At 46.4% G+C, this 22,842-nt stretch overlaps 1 protein-coding gene across 1 annotated transcript; it reads right to left on the minus strand.

Annotated features, from left to right (window-relative positions):
• Positions 1-4,789: 4,789 nt before the first annotated feature.
• Positions 4,790-13,634, minus strand: LOC140494863 (zona pellucida sperm-binding protein 1-like; the record flags this gene model as incomplete). The annotated part of the gene is made up of 3 exons (XM_072594536.1): positions 13,234-13,634; positions 5,573-5,762; positions 4,790-4,811 (listed from the first exon to the last, which is right to left on the minus strand). Coding segments are annotated over exons 1-3 (417 nt in total), but the record flags the coding sequence as incomplete, so codon positions are not given.
• Between the last annotated feature and the right edge of the window lie 9,208 nt (positions 13,635-22,842).

Consider the following 22,842-nt stretch of genomic DNA (forward strand, 5'->3'; position numbering starts at 1 on the left):
TCAATTCCTGGAGGAGCAAGGCCAATCGTTGATCATTACCAACTCCAGTATCGTCCTCAGTTCAGTGAGGATAGCAGGCACAGTTCTGAACATTCACAGCAGAGCAAAGACTTTTCACATCCTGTCAAGAATGGTGGTAGATAAACAACTGGAGAGGTCTGTCAAAAAACTGCCAGCCCTTAGTTTGAAGGAGCCCAGCACATCCTCAAGGTCACTGTATCCACAGCTATTTGGTGGAGGGTGGGGAAATATTGTAGAGTGTGAACTTGTTCACTCCAGCAGGGAGAATAAAAAAAAAGCAGCTTATTCCTTAAATGGAGAGATATTGCAGAACTGGGAGTTTCAGAGGGAGCTTGGTGTCCTGATATATGCATCACAAGATATTAGTGCGATCAGTGTGAGGTGATTCACTAAGAGAGGGCAAACTGAATGGGAATCAACATTAAATGGGAATAGAGTGAGAGATCTTGGTGTGCAAGTGCACAGGGCCCTAAAGGTAACAGTACAGGTAGATACGGTTGTGAAGGTAGATGGAATACTCTCCTTCATTGACAAAGGGATAGAATACAAAAGTCAGGATATAATTATGGAACTGTGGAAGACAGTGGTGAGGCCACACCTCAGAGTACACTGGGCAGTTCAGGTCACCCCATTCCAGGAAAGATCTAATTGCTCCAGGGAGAGGAGAGAAGATTTACAAGAACATTGGCAGCACAGTGACTCACTGGTTAGCACTGCTGCCTCACAGCACCAGAGATTGGGGTTCAATTCCTGCCTCAGACAACGGTCTGTGTGGAGTTTGCATGTTCTCCCTGTGTGTGCATAGATTTCCTCCCCCAGTCCAAAGATATGCAGGTTAGGTGAATTAGGTGTGTTAAATTGCCAATAGTGTTAGGTGTATTAGTCAGAGGGAACAGGATCTGGGTGGGGTGCTGTTTGGACTTGTTGGGCCCAAGGGCCTGTTTCCACACTAAGTAATCTAGTAAACATTGCCAGGCCTGGAGAACGGTCATGACAATAGGAAATATGGAGAGGTCCGGGTTGTTTTCCTTGGACTAGAGAAGGCTGGGGATGTGACAAGATTGCCTACAAAATTTGAGGGATGGAGACAGAGTGGACAGGAGGAGCCTGTTTCCCTTGGCAGAGAGTTCCAAAACCAGGGATTACAGATTCAAGCTAAGCAGCAGAAAGATTAGAGAAGATGTAAGGAAGTACATTTTCTGTAGAGGGTGGTGGGTGGCTGGAGCTGGCTGCCCGAGTTATAGTGGAGGCAGAGACTCAAAGCTATTTTACCAAGTAGCTGCATTGGACTGCACGTAACTGTCTGTGCTGTATCGTTTCTATGGCTCTCAGCAGAGTAACTACATTGGAAGATAAATGGACTGCTACTGTTAATTAGAGAGGGAATAGAATGTGGAAACAGTTGTACAGGCCCCTGGAAAGACTGTATCCAGATTACTCTGCACAATTTTAGTCAACTTATACAATAGAGCACAGGAACAGGCCCTACAGCCCAGCAAGCTGCACTGATTGCGAATTCTGATTTTGGCCCACTATTTGTGATTTCTCTCCCTGTTAGAGTCCTGTTCATGTGACTATCAAGATAGCCTTAAACATTGCTAACACGCCTACTTCCAACCCCACCACTGGCAGCTGTATTCCCCCACACTCCCCACCCTCTGTGGGGAAATATTTTGCCTGCACCTCACCTAAGCTTTCCCTTTATTGAATAAAATGATATAATATTCACTCAAGGGATTCTTGAAGTACAGACATTTGAGGAAAGGTTGGACTAGGCACATCTTCATTCCAGAAAAATTACAGGTAATTGTAAGACATTAAGATGCTGAGGGGATGTGACAGAGCAGACACTGAAAGGATGTTTCCGATCATGGGAAAGGGAAGAATGAGGGAACAATATTAAAACAAGGGGCCATTTAGATTGAGGAGATGAGGAACAATGATTTTTCTCTGGGAGGGTGTAGAGTCTGTGGAGCTATCTTCAGGGAAGGGAGGAGGCATGTTCATTGAATGGGTGTGTGCGTGATTTTTTCTTAATAAACCGACACCAAGGGAGACAGTGTATCGGAACTAGGGAGGAAATGAGTTCAAGCTACAATTACATCAGCAATCATCTTACCAAAATGGTTCACTCCTGCTCTGAACATGTGCCTGTGTTAGAGGCAAAAAAAAAAACCACACCAAGACACAGGGACTCAGTAAATAGGAAGATGCAGAGTAGCATAGAGGAACAAGGGCAGCCTTGGGGTACACATTTACCTCAATTTTCTGTTCAATTCCCATAACCCTCCAACCCACTGTCCCAGCATGCACTGTGCTCTCGGGTGGTGAAAGAGATTCCTCATCCTTGGGGCCAGCCATCTCTTTTCCTAAGGGACAGTAGGTTATAAAACTAGTCTCATTCTTGGTTGCTTCCTCCTGAGGAATCCATCCCACAGCACTGCTTGATATAGGACAAAAAAAAAAAGCCGACAAAGTTGCATCATTGACTTCATTAACAATATATTTTCCTAGATTAAGTTACTTACAGTGTGGAAACAGGCCCTTTGGCCCAACAAGTCCACACTGACCCATTCTCCTACACATTTACCCCTTCACCGAGTACTACAGGTGATTTAGCATGGCCAATTCACCCAACCTGCACATTTTTGGATTGGAGGAAACCAATGTGGACATGGAGAATACACAAACTCCACACAGTTGCCAGGGGTGGGATTTGAACCCAGGTGGCAGCAGAAAAGGTATTTTCTTACCTTTCAAAGGTAAAAGAGCCCATAACCAAATCACAGCCTTACATGTACTGGGCAGAGTTTAGTAATTGCTGAACCAAATTGAATGAAGCACAAGGGCGAAACAGGGCATAAACAAATCAGGAATATACACCACTGCAGTCAAGCCCTGTCCTCCAAAGATGACAGATCTGGATAAAGCCACAGCAAGTTCAGGTCTCGGTGCCTCCTCATTCTCATTGTGAGGAAATCTCCTCCCACCAACTGGGAAAGGAATTGCTATCCCGAAGGACACAGCTGCATGAAACAAGTGAAGCCACTGCATCAATCATTTGGTGTGTGTGAAAACAGGACAGACATTAGCCCAAGGATAAACAACAAGCCCAATAGGCCATTCAGCCTTGGACAGCAGACTGGCTCAGTGACCATATGACTCTGTATCCTGTTCCCACTTTCTTCCTCTACCCTTCAGCTGTCAGAACCATCTCAATGCAAATTGATGTTTTGGTCTCAACTGCTGAGGAAGAATTCCCTAGTCTCCCAGAGTAATGCTGAAAGTGTGTTGCTGGAGAAGTGCAGCAGGTCAGGCTGCATCCAAGGAGCAGGAGAATCAACATTTTGGGCAGGAGCCCTTCAGGAATGAGGAAGGTCATTCCTGAAAAAGGGCCCATACCTGAAACATCAATTCTCCCGCTCCTTGGATGCAAGCTGACCGGCTGTGCTTTGCAAAGCAACATTTTCAGCTGATCTCCAGTCCTCTCTCCAGATTTGAGCAATTTCCCCTCATCTTGATCCTAAAAAAAACAATTGCACATCCTTTAGGGAGTCACTTCTGAATTTAGACAGTACAATAAAACTAGCTGGAGGGAATATGGCAATGTTGAATAACTTCAAACATTCTGAAGGGCACAGTCAGTCATTGTCAGTGGCACCAACTGATTTGAATTCCTCAATGATATTAAGGAAAGAAGTGAACCTATTGAGTGATCTTAGCACGTACGAGCATTATTACTGAATATCAGCCTCTCTAGGGGATCACCACTGACCAGAACCACAAGCATGTTGCTACAAGAACATGGCAAGGCTGGGAATTCCAGTTGGGGAACTCCAAGCCACTCACCATTTGGTCTGACAACTAATTGCTGTCCCTTCCCTAAATACTGAGCCACAATTCAAACTCACTTCCAACAAGACTGCACAGCTTTGTTATAGACACACAACAGGGACTGGTTTCTGTCTGGTTTATTTGTATTCAAGGTCGACAGTTCAATCTCATGACACTGGGGACAGACTGGGCTGGGTTCTTCATTCTGTACACTGCAGCCATCAGCATCAACAGGAACACCAGAAACCCAACAGCTACTCCAATCAGAGCAGGAGATCCAGCAGCACCTATGGGGGAAGGAGGAAGGGGGTTCAGATATTGGAAAAGATGCTCAGTGAACAAAACAAGGAACATCACTTACCATTCTCATTAAGCAGCTGCTTAGACTGGCTGTTCCCAACTTCCAGGAGAACAACTGGACCAGGAGCACTTACCAAGGCCCCCTCATCGAGGAGAGCACTCCTGCGTGTCCCTGTTGGAGGGGGACAGGAGATGGTTAGAAAATCATGTTCAGACTATAGCCAGGATGCTGTATCCTCGGTAATTGGATATAGGGGGATGTTCTGATCAGGATGGAGGGGTGGGTCTCAGCTTAATAAAGAGAGCATCAAGGAACTCACTTGGACCACATCTGGTTGTGCAGTCATCCTGAGCAGAGGGAGAGCAAACCTCAGCACTGCAGTGCAAGTAAACCTAGAAAAGGAGGAGAGATTTTAGGAGAGCTTGCTGGAGATCAATAGCACAGGTTGTCGTACAGAGACAGCAAGAGGATTTCATGAGCTTGGCCTCATTCCTTCTATTTGGTTACCTGTCCAGAGAGGGGCTGCTCAGACACTCCATCCAAGAAAACAAACGTCTTCACTTCAAACCGCTTGTGATGGGTTGGGAACTGCAGGCCAGAAGAGAGACCTACTGGGTGTAGGAGGGTCAGATAGTCATCAACTTCATAGGGACACCTGAAATAGAAGATGGTCAGGTGACCAAAAGGTCTAAACCAAACCACAAATAGACTGCAAATAAAATCAGGTAGCAAGTGGGAGTTGCAATTGCCAGGAAGGAGGGTGCCAAGAGGGGGGCAAACATATCAAAAGACCATCTTGCTCCAGGATGTAATGGACCTGGTCGAATGGACTTTGTTGTAGAGACTTGTAGAAAGTTTCAGACAATGCACCCAGAATGCAAAACCTAAAATGGACAGGCCAGTTATCTGTCAGTTCATTCTGTCAGGGAGAAAGTTGAGTCCTTAATTGCAATCCACATCAATATGGGATCAGTCATGGGAGGAAACATCAAACAGCACTGATGAAGGGTGACCGGATATTGTGGAGAGAGAGTTCTAGAAACTATTTGACAAGGTGCCAGTGACAGCAGGCAGCTCATGGTGTAGGGACAACATTAAGCAAGATAAATGTTTGGTCAGCTGACCATCAGGTTGAAACAGTAGGGCCTTCAGTCAGTGGAGGGAAGATGGATTTGATCTGAGAATCATAGGAGACTACACAAAGTGGATGCTGAAGAGACGTTGCTCGAGTGTCCCTAAAATAAAGGGAGGAACGAGCAGTATTCTTTTGAAGGTGGGGCAGGAGGTTTAGTCGTCAATCAATTGGCACTATGTACATACAATGTTATACACACTTTACTGTGACACTATACTGTAAGAATGGAGTCTTCACGCCATACTCTGGAAAGCCTGGACGTGGTACTTTCAGATCCTTACCCATCCACCAGGAGACTCCACTGCACCTCATGGTCAGGGGCTGGCACAGGAGTTGCCCAGCAGTCACGCAGTCTCAGGACTATCATTGGGTCAGTGCGATCCTTCACACGAACCTCAACAAACACCGACTCCTGAAGGATTCTCTGAATGGGGTAGTCACTGTCCCTGTACCACCAGCTGTAGCTGCCATCTAACAGACAAAAATAAAAGGAGAACAAACCAAAACACAGTCACTCCCCTGAAGGGATACAATTCCCAGTGCTCCTATTACCAGGGCAGCACTACCTGTTGCTATTCGCAGCTCCAGCCTCAGGAGCCCATCTTCAGAAGCAGCTAGTGGTGGAGGGAGGGTGTAAACCGAGACATTGATTTGTAAGCCTGCCTCATGCTCCCCCTTGTACTTGCACTGGATGTGCAGCCTGTCAAGAGACAGAAATAGGTGCAGGAGTTTCTGTCAGTAACACTTCCCTCTCCATACCAACAAATCCCACTGCCCACTCACCTGAAGGTACTGTCCCGGGTTATTGAACCCAGGGGCCCCCTCTGAATCATCCTCTTCCCCAAGACATCTGTTTCATACACAAAGCTCCCATTCTCCTCCTGCAAGAGAAGACACTGTTTAATAGGGAGCTGGCCCGTTCAAAGGGACAGAATGCTGGAGCCTCCAATACTCACCCGCTGGGTCAAGCCACAAGAGGTAATTGGGAAGTGGAAGGCTACAAGTTCTGCTGTGACGAGCTTAGGCCTGCACTCAGCTTCATGTCCATCTTTCACGTACAGAGATGACAGGTTGAGGGCAGGATGGGTCAGGTTCCTGGTGATTGCTACAATGAACTGACCATCTGCTGTGCACACTGCAGAGAGAATGGGAATGTTCAGTTTCCACATTGTGGATGTGACCTCCAAATCATTGACAGAGGGATGAAGCCTCAAAATCATTCATCAAGTTATACAGTTCCACTACTTGGTGTCAGGTTTTTATCTGTAGGTGGTCAACAATTAAGGCAGATCATCTGATGTTTGAAAGTGAATACAATATCCTACAAGGTACTCTAGAAGCCATGTGATTACCCAATAAAGTGGGCAGGCTGGTGGGGGCATTCTGTCAACAAATATTTAGTGCTTCTATTAATGCAGTAATGGATCCCAAGGAGTGTATTAAAAGCTCCAAAACAATAGAATGGTATGGGAATTCCAAACTTGAAAGTCAAAGTAAAGCAGACATGTTCAAAATAAATGTTACTGTGGAGAGGTAAATGAAAACACGTGCTGGAATGTCAGTTATATGGGCACAAGGTCCAGACATTACACTGTCCTGTGCAAGAGCATAGGATAAGCCTGGTCAGTCATCCAAACAACCAACCTTTCCCATCACCCTTTGCTCCCAAAAAAGGGTGTGGTGGAATAGAGTCAATAAAACAGAGCTTGGATGACAGATCAGGCAGTTTGAAGGAGCAGTGAAGTTAATAATTTGGGTGAGGACCCTTCTCCAGGGCTCAGAAGGGAAAGGAAGCTTAAATAGAGGGTGGGATTGTGATTGGTCAATGGAAAGGGTGCACTGGATTGGTGTACAGACAAAGAAAGTTTACAGCCCAGGAACAGGCCCTCTGACCCTCCAAGACTGAGCCAATCCAAATCCACTGTCTAAACCCATCACTTAATTCCTAGGCATTGATATCCCTCTGCTCCCCAGCATAATGAATCTACTGTGCCTGACCCTACCACCTCTGCTGGCAGAGTGTTCCAGGCACCAACCACCCTCTGTAAAAGTACTTGCTGTGTACATCCCCCAGACAATTCAACTTGGGGAAAAAAAAAGACCTCATTATTGAATCCTCACCCAGGGACAACCTCTATCCACCCTGTCTATACTGGTCGTGATTTTGATTTTGTAGACCTCAGGTCTCTCCCCCACCCCCCCCCCACCCAACATTCTCCTGTATTTTGACAGTCCCCTATGCTTTCTGCTACTCCACCAATCTTACCCTCACCTACAAACCTACTGATCAGACCAACAGTCCAGTTCAACCTGGATAAATACGAGGTGATGCATTTTGGAAGGTCGAGTTTGAAAGCTGAGTACAGGATTAAGGATAGGATTCTTGGCAGTGTGGAGGAACAGAGGGATCTTGGTGTGCAGGTACATAGATCCCTTTAAATGGCCACCCAAGGTGGACAGGGTTGTTAAGAAAGCATATGGTGTTTTGGCTTTCATTAATAGGGGGATCGAGTTTAAGAGTAGAGAGATCTTGTTGCAGCTCTATAAACCTTTGGTTAGACCGCACTTGGAATACTGCGTCCAGTTCTGGTCGCCCTATTATAGCAAAGATGTGGATGCTTTGGAGAGGGTTCAGAGGAGGTTTACCAGGATGCTGCCTGGACTGGAGGGCTTATTTTATGAAAACAGGTTGATGGAGCTTAGACTTTTTTTCCATTGGAGAGAGGGAGGAGAAGAGGGGACCTAATTGAGGTGTACAAGATAATGTGAGGCATAGACAGAGTCGATAGCCAGAGACAATTTCCCAGGGCAGAAATGACCAACATGAGGGGTCAGTTTTAAGCGGGTCGGAGGAAAGTATAGAGGGGAATGTCAGAGGCTGGTTCTTTACACAGAATTGAGAGCATGGAATGCATTGCCAGCAGTTGTGGAAGTGAGGTCATGAGGGACATTTAAGAGACTCCTGGACATGCATATGGTCACAGAAATTGGAGGGTGCATACATGAGGATCAGTGGTCAGCACAACATCGTGGGCTGAAGGGCCTGTTCTATCAGATCATTTGTGTATATTACAAACAACAGCCCCAGCGTGGATCCCTGTGGAACACCACTGGTCACCTTTCACCATTGAGACACTCCCTTCTATTACTGTCTCCTGTCGTTCAACCAGTTCTTTATCCACCTAGCTAGAACACCCGGCACATCATGTGACTTCACTTTCTCCATTAGTGTATCATAGGGAACCTTATCAAAGGCCTTACTAAAGTCCATGTATATGACATCTACAGCCCTTCCTTCATCTATCAACTTGGTCACTTCCACTTGGTGATGAAGTGGATGGACAAGTTGGGTCCAGGCAAGGTGATAGGGAGGAGGGGAAAGGCTGGATATAGGTGGGGGCAGATTTGGAACCTGGTGACTCCACATTAAGGCCACTGGGCTCTAAGCTCCTGAGGAGAAAAATGGAGGTGTTGTTCTTCCAGTTTGTGTGGGGCTTTATTTTGAAAGTGGTGGCGGTGCAGGATAGACATGTCATCAAGAGTGGGAAGAGTGAAATGGCTGGTAACCAAAAGGTCAGGGTTAATTGGAGCATCCAGAGCTCAGATGTTGTGAGAGAGATAGTCCAAGTCTGTGCTTTGTAGCCTCCTTGACAGTGATATCAGGAGCAATGGATGCAGTAGACCAGGTTGGAAGAGGTGCAGGTGAATCTCTGCATTTGCAATGATTGTGGCTTTGGACAGAGGGGAGGGGAGATGTAGCAGCAGACATTGCACTTGCTGCTACTGCAGGGAAAGGTGTCAGGAGTGGAGGAGGGGTCAGAGGAGAGAGAGTGGAACTAACAAGGGAGTCACAGAGTGAACAGTCCGATGGATAGGGTCATTGGTATGGGGAAGGAAGGACAGGTATTTATTTAGCAGTTGGGTCATTGGTATGGGGGGCTTAGGTGTTTATTTGGTGGTTGGGTCTGGCTGGGGTGGCAAAAGTGGTAAAGAACGAGGTGTTGGATTCTCAGGTTTGTGGTGTGGTACATAAGGAGCAGGGTTGTTGGGGAGGAGGGGGTTGGAGGGCAGAGGTGTGGGAAGTGGAGGAGATGTGAAGGGACATTAAAAGTCACAGGAAGGGGGAAATTACAGTCTGAAGCTGTGGACATCTGGGAGAGAATCCCAAATACTGGGAATAGATGTGACAGAATTTGAAAATGGGAGAATGGGCTTACACTTTTGCAGCAGGGGTGGTGAGGGAGGTGTAGTCGAGATGGCAATGTGACCCAGTAGATTTGAAATGAATGTCAGTAATATATTGATTGCCAGAGGTCCAGGAAGGGGAGGGACATGTCTAAGATGGTCCAGGTAAACTTTAGATCAGGGTGGATAGTGTAGGTGAAGTGGATGAACTGTTTAAGCTCCCTTCGGGGGCACAAAGCTGCGCTGATGCAGTCAGTCAATGTAGCAGAGGAGATGAGGGATGGTGCCCATATAGCTGTGGAATAGGGACTGTTCCACACGTAAAGAGGCAGGCATAGCTCAGACCCACCTGCACCCATGGCCACCTGAATTGTTTGCAGGAAGGGGGAGGAGTCAAACTTGAGGGGGAGGACCAGTTCCACCAAGTGAGTGAGTGGAGGGGGTGTGGTTGGTCAGTGGGAGGGAAAGAAACTGGGGGCTTTTAGGCTCTCTATATGCCTGTATCTCCCTGAGGAGAGTCTGAGTGTCCATGGGGAAGATGAGGTGCTGGGACCAGGAATTGATAGTCTAGGTGAGGCACTGGAAACAGACCAACTGTGCCACTATTTCACACCATGTGACCAAAAACTACAGAACCTAACCTTTCTTTTTCGGGGGGGGGGGTGGGGGGTGGTGAGGTGGGGAAGAAGTGGAAGGACAGAGCAAGTTGGAGAGAATCCTGAGGGACACGATTTACATTTACTTGGAAAGGCAAGGACTGGCTTTATGGGGGAAATCATGTCTCATTGATTTGATTGAGGTGTAGTAGTAACAAGAGGATTGATGAAGACAGAGCAGTGGACATGATCTATAGAGAGTTCAGTGAGGTGTTTGATAAGGTTCCTCATGGTAGGCCCGTCAGCAAGGTTAGATCACGTGGAATACAAGGAGAGCTAGCAATTTGGATACAGAATTGGCTTGAAGGTAGAAGACAGGGTGGTGGAGGAGGATTGCCTTTCAGGCTGGAGGCCTATGACCAGGGGTGTGGCACAAGGATCAGGGCTGGGTCCATTGCTTTCCATTCCTTTTATATAAACTACAAGGATCAGACCATAGGAGGTAGTTACGAGGTTGGCAGATAACATCAAAATGGGAAGTGTCATGGACAGTAAAGGTTACCTCATACAACAGGGGCTTGATCAGATGAGCCAGTGGGCTGAGTGGCAGATGGAGTGGAATGGATATGGAGGTGCTGCATTTTGCAAAGGCAAGTCAGGGCAGGACATATGCACTTACTGGGGAGTTTTGCTAAAACAAAACCCTGGGGAGTGCTGGTTCATCTTTCCTTGAAAGGAGGAGAGTCACAGGTAGACAGGATGAAGGCAGTATTTATTGTTCAGAGAGAAGAGTCTAGGAGTTTGAGGTCATGTTGAAGCTGTACAGGACATTGGTTAGGCCACTGTAGGCCTGTGTGCACAATTCTGGTCTCCCTCTGTTAGGAAGGATATTGTGAAACTTGAAAGGGTTCACAAAAGATTTACAAATATGGTGCCAGAGTTGGAGGATTTGAATTATAGGGGGGAGGCTGAAATAGCTGGAGCTGTTTTTCCCAAGTCAGAGGCTGAGGGGGTGACCTTGAAGGTTTGTATAATCTGAGGGACATCTGAGATAAACAGACAAGGTCTTTTCCCTGGGTTGGGTGGGAATCCAGGAACTCGAAGGTAGTTTTAGGGAGAGAAGGGAAAGATTTAAAAAGGGACCTAAGGGGCAACCTTCTGATGCACAGGATGGTGAATGTGCACAACAAGCTGTCAGAGGAAGTAGTGGAGGAGGGTACAATTACAACATTTAAAAGGCATCTGAGTGGGTACATGAATAGGGAGGGTTGAGTATATGAGCCAAGGGCTGGCAAATGGGACGAGAATAGCTTTGAATATCTGGTCAGCATGGAGGAGGTGGACCAAAGGATCTGTTTCTTTGCTTTATGACAGAGCAAGTGGAGAGCATGGGGTGTGTCCCGAATGTGGGTGGAAGGTTCCTGGACGAGTGGGAAGAGGACAGAGTCCAGATAAGAGGAGAGACGTTTGTTCAGGGAGAGGTGGACACCACAGGGAGTGGAGTGCATTATTTCCGCGCCCCCCAACTCTTGATTTAATCCCTGCCCTCCCCTTCACAGTTTGGTCACAGCATTGCCCTTTGATGCTGGTCACTGGCCACAGGTGTTTTTCTTCCTGGTGGTGGAAATTTGAATAAAGATTCTTGCACCTGGGTCTTTCACTCACCAGCACACACTTGGCTTTTGCCCGAAATGTCGATTTTGAAGCTCCTTGGATGCTGCCCGAACTGCTGTGCTCTTCCAGCGCCACTAATCCAGAAATAGTGGGTTGGCCAGGGCAATCAGGTTTATGGATTTTTGTGTAAGAGATAGCCCCCTCACCCAGCACTGCCCATTTCTGTCAGGGTGAAGACAGTGGATGAGAGATCTCCTGATGTTGATGGTCTGGGAAATGGCAGCTTGGTGATCAAACAGTCGTGTTCAAGAGAACATTAGGTGGTGTCAGAGTTGGTACCTAGCCTCAGCTGTGTACCAGTCAGTACACCCCACTAAGAATACACCTTCCTTGACAGGTTTGATAGAGAGGTTGGGGTTGGAGCAAAGGGCTGCATGCTTGGATAGTGAGGTTGGAGTGGGAGAAAGAGGTGCAGAGAGAGTCAGGCAATTGATGTCACATCAGCTGGAGACTAGGAGGTGGAGGGAGGGTAGGGGGTGGAGGGCAGTGTTGGGAGAAGTGATTGACTGAGGGTCTGTGATGGTCACATTCAAAGCATAGCATTGGTTGAATACATAGATCCTTCTGAAGAAGGAGACATCCTTAGCCAGAGGAGATGCAGTATTAATCTTGGGGGAAAAGGGATAGTTAGTCTTGGAAGGACATCCGGGATGTCCTGAAGTGGAAAGCTTACTCTTGGGAACAGAGAATTAGAGAAATTGAAAGAATAGGAATCACTTTTTTGTAGGATGTGGGGGGGGGGGGGGGGGGGGGGGGTAGTGAGAAACAAAAGAAGAGAAAGCAGTGGTTTGAGAGAGACAGTATAGTCAGTCAATGAGGGTAGAATACAAAACAAAAAAAAAGGGGTGTGTAGTCATTTATCTCCACCTCCTTTAACATGAGGATACCAGATACACAGACCAGGGGATTGATCCACCCCAAGCACTCACTCCACCAGTGAGTATGTAGAAACTGTCAATCACCTCCCTATGGTGACACCAGCTTTTCCTTGGTAAGAGAACTCAGAACACAATCCCAAGCAGCATCATTTCAGCTGGGCAGTTTCTAACTTGAAACCATTAAGTTACAGCAAGTGAGACACCTCAACATTACAGGGGCACTGAGAAACATTGCAATGTCATGCCAAGTTAACCCTCTATTCAAACACCTGCTGCAGCTGTTTAATAACCAGCTCTTTCTTAGAAAAGGAGAAACTCAGTGAGACCAGGATAACATTATCCTTCATCAAACCAACCAGCCGCTTCACTCGGGATTATCCCCCACTCGACGAGGGAGGGACAGAGTCATGTTCCTGGGTTATTTCCTCAGGGACAGGTCCCTTTACCTCCCTCCCACTGAATCCCCACAAACAGCCCTTCACCATTGCACAAGGAAACACCAACAATTCCCGGGTTATTTCCTCAGTGCCAGCCTGGGGTGGTCCTCATGCTTCCCTTCCCTCCCCATTCGGGGTGGGCTCCTCTCCGGGAGGAGGCTGGGCTCCTTACCTGGGCTGTCTCTCAGGTTGTAGAAACAGGATTGCCCACTGAGACTCGGGGACTGAAAGCAGCAGCCCTGCTTGATGCACTCAGTGCTGTTGATAGTGGCCAGGCCACACGGCAGCCTCCAGCCCGGCTCCGGAGGACACACAGCAGAGACCAGGAAGGGCCGAGCGGCCCAAAGGTACAGACACCAAACCAACCAATGTCCCATCGCGCTGCCTGAATCTGTGCCCGCCCCTGAGCACCAACCCGCTTTATAGCCGCTAATGAGCTCCTGGCCACAGGTTTCTCGTGTTGAAGAGGCTTTAACTGTCACTGATCCTCATTAAGGATTAGGGCGAGATTCCAGCTACAATCACATCTTCACAACTGACGCTGCGTTCCACTGAGCCCAAGATTGTATTTTGTTCCAGAATCGGTTCTGTGGGGAAATGGAAGTAGGAAACAAGAGTCAGAGAATTATGACGGTGCATGGAGGAAATTCGGCCCATCAGCAGTCCTGTTCACCACTGCTAACCTGCTGCCTCTCCCCACACACTATTTCTATCAAAACAACGCCCAAAGTCCCTCCTGAATGCCTGAACTGAATCTGCCTCCCCCACGTTTCCAGGCAGTGCATTCTCTCCCCTAACTACTGACTGGGTGAAACAGCCTTTTCCCATTTCACCCGACCACATCAATTTCTCTCGTCATCCAGCATTCCCTACACCTACCCGCCATTCCTTTCACCCAACAGGAAAATACTGCCTCTGGACTCTCATTATCTCATTTTTGAGGGCTTCCCATTTTCCAACCATCCCTTTACCTGCAAACACCTGCCCCAATCAACTTCTGAAAGTTGTAGCCAAATACTGTCAACATTTGCCATCCTCCAATTTAGAACTTCAACTTTTACATCCAGTCTATCCTTTTCCATCACTATTTTAAAACTAACAGAATTATGGTCGCTGGCCCCAAAGTGCTCCCCCACTGACACCTCAGTCACCTGCCCTGCCTTATTTCCCAAGAATAGGTCAAGTATTGCACCTTCTCCAGTAGGTACATCCACATACTGAATCAGGAAAATGTTCTTGTGTACACTGAACAAATTCCTCTCCATCTAAACTTTTACCACAATGGCAGTCCCAGTCTATGTTTGGAAAGATAAAATCCCCTACCATAACCACCCTTTTATTCTTACAGATAACTGAACTCTCCTTACAAATTTGTTTCTCAATTCCCCGCTATTAGGGAATGTATAATAAAATCCCAATGGGTTATTATTCATTTCGTATTTCTCAGTTCCACCGAAGTAACTTCCCTGGATGTATTGCCAGGAATACATACAGCAGTAATGCTATCCTCTATCAAAAACACCATTCCCCCTCCTCTCTTGTCTCCCTTTCTATCCTTCCTATATCATTTGTATCCAGGAACATTAATCTGCCAGTCCTGTCCCTCCATAAGCCATGTTTCCATAATTGCTATGATATCCCAGTCTCATGTTTGTAAACATGTCCTGAGTTCACCTGCCTTCCCTGTTCAGCCTCTTGTATTGAAATGAATGCAGTTTAATTTGTCAGTCATATGCTGTTCTCTGCTTTGTTCCAGCTGGCCCTGACTGACGCACTCCTTTCCCCAACTGTATCAGTCTTAGATTGATCCCTTTCCTTGCTATTTCCCTGGGTCCCACCGTACTAGTTTAAAATCTCCCTGCCAGTATATTAGTCCCCTCCCAATTCAGGTGCAATCCATCCTTCTTGTACAGATCACTTCTATCCCAGAAGAAATTCTAATGATCCCACAATGTTAGCCCTTCTACTCCTGCACCATCTCCTCATCCACACATTTATCTGCTTTATCCTCCTATTCCTACCCTCACTGGGTTGTAGCACCGGGAGTAATCCAGATAATGCACAGGAGACTTCTGCACCACCTGCCTAACCCTTCTACCTTTCCTGGAGTTAACGCATGCACCTGACTGTATCTGCGGCTTTTCTCCCTTCGTATAACTGCCATCCATCATACCCCCTAGTTCCTGTAAATTCCTCATTGCCTCTAAGTGTTGCTCCAACCAATCTGATAGGATTCACAACCAAAGAGACTTTCTGCAGACATAATCATCAGTAACATGGAAACTCTATCTAATCTCCCACATCCCACAGGAAGAGCACATCACTCTACTACAGGCTATCTTTTCTACTTCATAATCTACAGACCAACAAAACTGGTCCAAAAAACAGTGCTCCAGGCTAATTTAGTCCTTATGGTTTATATTTTAAAACTTCAATCAAGAGATAGATCTCAATAAAACATTTCAATAATCAAGAACCCACTCTATTCACTACTGTAGAATTACAGCAAGGTTACACGTTAAAAACTATGCATTTATCTGTTCCTGTGCTGTGAGCTGTCCCACGCAGGTTCATCCAAGGTCAGCTGTGAATGTTGCTGATTTTGTATTGTTCCTCAATGCACAACGATGTCCAGAGATATTTGAACTCAAACAACAAAGGCAGTAACTGTGGAAATTCACTGCTGTGTCAGTAATCAGTGTTTCTTTCTCTCTCTCCCTCATTGACCATGTGGTCACTGCCTTTTGTGTCTTCCTTCTTTTAAAAGTGCTGTTGTTTTGATCTTTTTCTCCACTGTTCCGAAATAGGGATGTAAAATGGGTGAAAATTAAGGCATAATAAGGAGCAAATGGGTCCTCCCAGCTGGAAACAAAATAAACAAGATACAGCCTTGAGGGAGAGGGGAGATTGGTGAGAATACGTGAGAAATGGATGACAGGTGTCTAATATTGTGAAATTCAGTATTGAGTCCTGGAAACTGTAACGTGTCTCAGTAGAAAATGAGGTGTGTTCGTTGATCTTGCATTGTGATTCTTTGCAATGTTACAGTGGTCCCAGCACAAGGATGTTGGGAGGAGAGCAAAGTGTTTTATTTATTCATTCACAGGATGAGGGTATCACTGGCTGGGCCAGCATTTATTGCCCATCCCTAATTGCCCAGAGGGCAGTTGTGATTCAGCCACATTGCTGTAGGTGTGGTGTCCCATGTAGGCCAGACCAGGGAAGGATGGCAGTTTCTCTCCTTAAGGGACATTATTGAACTCAATGGGGTTTTCTGACAATGAATTCACGGTCATCTTTGGACTCTGAATTTCAGATGTATTGACTTCCAATTCCACTGTCTGCCGTGGTGGGACTTAAACACAGGTGATCAGACATTACTTGGATTAACAGTCCAGCGATAATACCACTGTAATGTACCACCTTCTGTTGATTAGCAAGTAATATGGCACCACCTCTCCCATTGCTTAGCGTGGTCCTCCCACTGGTTTTCATGAGCAGAGGACAGATCCTAGTGGCCCTAAAGCTGGGATCTGAGTGCTGTGGCTGCAAAATTGTCCAACCTCAATGTGTAACCTGGTGACCCTCCCTCCCTGATCCCCTTCAAACTGGGATATCACTCTGCTTCAATGTAATTGCAGAGAGGTGACCAATAGCAGCACAGCAGAGGATTTTATAGATCTCCAGGGTTACCAACAGTGATCAGATGGATTCTGAGAGGTTTCATGACATGATTGGCCCCCCCACTCTTCAGCCATTTATTGGCCAAAACATGCATCCTTCTGACACACTGTATTCCTCCACCAATTGGAAAGCAAAATGCCTCATTATGTAAATGCTTGTTCCCCGAACAGCTTTTATTCCTCTTCACAACATTCTTACATCTCGTCAAGAGATACTTTCAAGAAAATGGCTACAAAACAATGGAGATGGTCATGTGAGGGAACCTTGGTTGACAAGAGTGGTCGAATATCTAGTAAAGAGGAAGGAGGCTTACATAAGGCTGAGGAAACAAGGTTCAGACAGAGCATTGGAGGGCTACAGGATAGCCCGGAGGGAGCTGAAGAAAGGGATTAGGAGAGCTAAGAGAGGGCATGAAAAATCTTTGGCGAGTAGGATCAAGGATAACCCCAAGGCCTTTTATGCGTATGTGAGAAACATGAGAATGACGAGAATGAGGGTAGGTCCGATCAAGGACAGTAGTGGGAGACTGTGTATTGAGTCGCAAGAGATAGGAGAGGTCTTGAATGAGTACTTTTCTTCAATATTTACAAATGAGAGGGACCATATTGTTGAAGAGGAGAGTATGATTCGGACTGGTAAGCGAGAGGAGATACTTGTTAGGAAGGAAGATGTGTTGGGCATTTTGAAAAACTTGAGGATAGACGAGTCCCCCGGGCCTGATGGGATATATCCTAGGATTATGTGGGAAGCAAGAGAGGAAATTGCAGAGCTGTTGGCAATGATCTTTTCGTCTTCACTGTCAATGGCGGTGGTACCAGGGGACTGGAGAGTGGCGAATGTTGTGCCCCTGATCAAAAAAGGGAATAGGGATAACCCCGGGAATTACAGGCGAGTTCGTCTTACTTCGGTGGCAAGCAAAGTAATGGAAAGGGTACTGAGGGATAGGATTTATGAGTATCTGGAAAGACACTGCTTGATTAGGGACATCCAGCACAGATTTGAGAGGGGTAGGTCTTGCCTTACAAGTCTTATTGAATTCTTTGAGGAGGTGACCAAGCATGTGGATGAGGGTAGAGCAGTGGATGTAGTGTACATGGACTTTAGTAAGGCATTTGATAAGGTTCCCCATGGTAGGCTTATACAGAAAGTCAGGAGGCATGGATAGTGGGAAATTTGGCCACTTGGATGGAGAACTGGCAAACCGGTCGAAGTCAGAGAGTGGTGGTAGATAGTAAATATTCAGCCTGGAGCCCAGTTACAAGTGCAGGTCTACCGGGATCAGTTCTGGGTTCTCTGCTGTTTGTAATTTTTATTAATGACTTAGAAGAGGGAGTCGAAGGGTGGGTCAGTAAATTTGCAGACGATACCAAGATTGGTGGAGTTGTGGATAGTGAGGAGGGCTGTTGTCAGCTGCAAAGGGACTTAGATATGATGCAGAGCTGGGCTGAGGAGTGGCAGATGGAGTTCAACCCTGTCAAGTGTGAGGTTGTCCATTTTGGAAGGACAAATAAGAATGCAGAGTACAGGGTTAACGGTAGGGTTCTTAGGAAGGTGGAGGAGCAGAGGGATCTTGGGGTCTATGTTCATAGCTCTTTGAAAGTTGCCACTCAGGTGGATAGAGCTTGTAAGAAGGCCTATGGTGTATTAGCATTCATTAGCAGAGGGATTGAATTCAAGACTCGTGAGGTGATATTGCAGCTGTACAGGACCTTGGTAAGGCCACATTTGGAGTACTTTGTGCCGTTCTGGTCGCCTCACTTTAGGAAAAATGTGGAAGCTTTGGAGAGGGTGCAGAGGAGATTTACCAGGACGTTGCCTGGAATGGAGAATAGGTCGTACGAGGATAGGTTGAGAGTGCTAGGCCTTTTCTCATTGAAACGGCGAAGGATGAGGGGTGACTTGATAGAGGTTTATAAGATGATCAGGGGAATAGATAGAGCAGACAGTCAGAGACTTTTTCCCCAGGTACAACAGAGTGTTACAAGGGGACATAAATTTAAGGTGAAGGGTGAAAGGTATAGGGGGGAATGTCAGGGGTAGGTTCTTTACCGCGAGACTAGTGGAGGCATGGAATGCGCTGCCTGTGGGAGTGGCAGAGTCAGAATCATTGGTGGCTTTTAAGCGGCAATTCGATAGGTACATGGATAGGTGCTTAAGCTCGGACAAATGTTCGGCGTATCATCGTGGGCCGAAGGGTCTGTTTTGTGCTGCATTATTCTATAATCCTTTATTCTCTCACCGCCGTAGAGTATGGAAAGAGATCCTGCAGTCTAACCAGTGGGTGTCAAACAAAATCCCACACTAAACTATTCTCCCTCCCCCGCCACCTGCTCCTGGCTCATATCACTCCAAACCTTTCCTATTCCTGTCCTTATCCAAATGTCTTTTGAATGTTGTAAATGTATTCACATCCACCATTTCTTCATATTTTCCCACAACCATAAACAGAAGTGATCAAAACAGTGATTCTCCATTCCTGGAGGATCCAGGCCAATCAGTGAGCATTACCAACTCCAGTATCACCCTCAATTCAGTGAGGAGAGCGGGCACAGTTCTGAACATTAACAGCAGTGAGGTATTCACACATTGCTCTGCAGAATGCGGAACAAAGATTTTTCACATCCTGTCAAGAACGGTGATGGATAAGCAACTAGAGGAGTCAGGGGAAAAAAAAACGCCATCCCTTGGTCTGAAGGGGCCCAGCAGATGAATTGATATCTTCCAGGTCACCATATCTGGAGAGATTTGGAGAAGGGTAGGGAAATATTGCAAAATGTGAACCTGCTCACATCAGCAGGAAGAATAAAAAAAAAAGCAGATTACTTAAATGGAGAGAAAATTGTAGAACTGGGAGTTTCAGAGGGAGCTTGGTGTCCTGATACATGCATCACATGCTGTCAGTGGGAGGTGATGCACTAAGAGAGGGCAAACCGTAAAAGGGAATCAACAATAAATGGGAATACAGTGAGAGGGGTAGATGAAGTGAGAGATCTTGGTGTGGAAATCCACAGGTCCCTAAAGCAGTACAGGTAGATATGATTGTGAAAAAGGCAGATGGAATGCTCTCCTTCCCTGGCAAAGGGATAGTATACAAAAGGCAGTATATAATGATGGAACTGTGTAGTGTAGAGATGAGGTCACACGGAGTACTCCATGCAGTTCTGGTCACCACATTCCAGGCACAGTGGTTAGCACTGCTGCCTCTCAGCAACAGAGAGCTGGGTTCAATTCCTGCCTCAGGCAACTGTCTGTGTGGAGCCTGCACATTCTCCCTGTGTCTGTGTGAGTTTCCTCCAGGTGCCCCAGTTTTCTCCCACAGTCCAAAGATGTGCAGGTTAGGTGAATTGACTAGGCTAAATTGCCCATAGTCTTAGGTGCATTAGTCAGAGGGAAATGGGTCTGGGTGGGTCGCTCTTCAGAAGGTCGGTATGAAATTGTTGGGCTAAAGGGCCTGTTTCCACACTAAGTAATCTAGTAAACATTGCCAGGGATGGAGAATTGTCATAACGATAGGAGATTGGAGAGGTTGGGGTTGTTTTCCTTAGAATAGAGAAGGCTGAAGACGTGACAAGATTGATGCACACAATTGTGAGGGGTAGAGACAGTGACCAGGAGGAACCTGTTTCCTTAGGGAGGGGGTTCCAAAACCAGAGATTATAGATTCAAGCGAAACAGCAGAAAGATTAGAGAGGACACGAGGAAGTACATTTTCTGCAGAGGGTGGTGGGTGGCTGGAGCTTACTGCCTGAGTTCACTCGTGAAGGCAGAGACTCGAAGCTATTTTACAAAATAGCTATCTAAACACCATCAGTGCTGCAAGCTGTAGCCCTACCTGCTGTGTTCAGGAAGATGGGACTGGAAAAGGGCACCTGGTGTCTTTGGGGCAATAGGGTCACAATGGACTGCACGTACCCTTCTGTGCTGTATTGTTTCTATGGCTCTGCTGAGAGCCAACTACATTGGAAGATAAATGGAATGCTGTTAATTAGAAAAGGGAATAGAATATGGAAGACAGTTGTACAGGCCACTGGAAAGACTGCATCCAGATTGCTCTGCAGTTTTAGTCAACTCATACAATACAGTGCAGGAACAAGCCCTCCAGCCCACCAAGCTGCACTGATTGCTAATTCTGATTTTGACCCACTATCTGTGGTTTCTCTCCCTGTTCGACTCCTGTTCATATGACTATCAAGAGGGCCTTAAACACTGCTAGTGTGCCTACTTCACCCCCACCTGTTGTATTCCCACACACTCCTACCCTCTGTGGGAAATATTTTGCCTACACCTCACCTAGAAATTTTCCCTTCATTGAATAAGTGATACAATATTCACGCAAGGGATTCTTGAAGTGAGGACATTTGAGGAAAGGTTTGACAGACTAAGCAGGTCTTCATTCCAGTTTAGAAAAATTAGAGATAATTGTAAGACATTAAGATGCTGAGGGGATGTGACGGAACAGACACTGAACAGATGTTTCCGATCATGGGAAAGGGAAGAAGGAGGGAACAATATTAAAACAAGGGGCCATTTAGTTTGAGGAGTGAGGAACAATGCTTTTTCTCTGGGAGGGTGCAGAGTCTGTGGAGCTATCTTCAGGCATGTTCATTGAAGAGTTTTACAAGGATGGGGCAAGGGTGGATGGAGAAGAGATAGTGTTTGGGACAGTTTTTCCCCCCCACCATCCCCCGCCAAATACCAAGGGAGATGTATGACTAGGGAGGAAATGAGTTCAAGCTACAAGTATGTAGAACATAGAAGAATACAGTGCAGTACAGGCCCTTTGGCCCTAGATATTGTGCTGATCCAAGCCCACCTCACCTACACTCGCCCACTATCCTCCAGATGCCTATCCAATGCCCATTTAAATGCCCATAAAGAGGGAGTCCACCACTGCTACTGGCAATGCATTCCATGAACTCACGACTCACTGAGTAAAGAATCTACCCCTAACATCTGTCCTATACCTACCACCCCATAATTTAAAGCTATACCCCCTCGTAATAGCTGACTCCATACGTGGAAAAAGGTTCTCATGGTCAACCCTTTCTAAACCCCTAATCATCTTGTACACCTCTATCAAGTCACCCCTAAACCTTCTTTTCTCCAATGAAGAGAGCCCCAAGTGCCTCAGCCTTTCCTCATACCATCTTCCTACCATACCAGGCAACATCCTGGTAAACCTCCTCTGCACCCATTCTAGTGCCTCCATGTCCTTCCTATAGTATGGCGACCAAAACTGCACACAATACTCCAGATGCAGCCGCACCAGAGTCTTATACAACTGCAACAGGACCTCAGGACTCCTGAACTCAATACCTCTACCAATAAAGCCCAGTACACCATATGCCTTCTTCACTGCACTATTTACCTGGGTGGCAACTTTCAAAGATCAGTGTACATGGACACCAAGATCCCTCTGCTCATCCACACTACCAAGTATCCAACCATTAGCCCAGTACCCCTAAATGGTTCACTCCTGCTCTAAAACATGTGCCTGTGTTGGAGGCAAAAACACACCAAGGACTCAGTAAATAGAAGGATGCAGAGTAGCGTAGAGGAACAATGCAGCCTTGGTGTACATATTGGTCTCATTTTTCTGCCCAATTCCCATAAGCCTACAACCCACTATCCCAGCATGCACTGCAGTCTGTGATGGTGAAAGAGATTCTAATCCTAGAGGCCAGCGATCTCTTTTCCTAAGGGACAGCAGGTTATAAAACTAGTCTCATTTTCGGTTGCTTCCTCCTGTGAGGGGACCATCCCACAGCACTGCATGATGTAGGACAAAAAAAAAAAAAAAAAAAAAAAACAGGCCAGCACAAAGAAAGTTGCATCATTGGGTTAAATAAAACCAATATATTTTCCAAGATTAGATTACTTACAGTATGGAAACAGGCCCTTTGGCCAAGTCCACACTGACCCGCCGAAGAGCAACCCACACAGACCCATTTACCCCTTCACCTAATATTACAGTCAATCCAGCATGGCCATTCACCTAACCTGCACATTTTTGGGATTGTGGGAGGAAAACCACAGACACAGACAATATGCAAACTCCACACAGACAGTTGCCCGAGGTGGGAATTGAACATTCCTA

This window comes from Chiloscyllium punctatum, chromosome 24 (genome assembly GCF_047496795.1).
Source record: "Chiloscyllium punctatum isolate Juve2018m chromosome 24, sChiPun1.3, whole genome shotgun sequence".
In the NCBI taxonomy this organism is placed as follows: domain Eukaryota; kingdom Metazoa; phylum Chordata; class Chondrichthyes; order Orectolobiformes; family Hemiscylliidae; genus Chiloscyllium; species Chiloscyllium punctatum.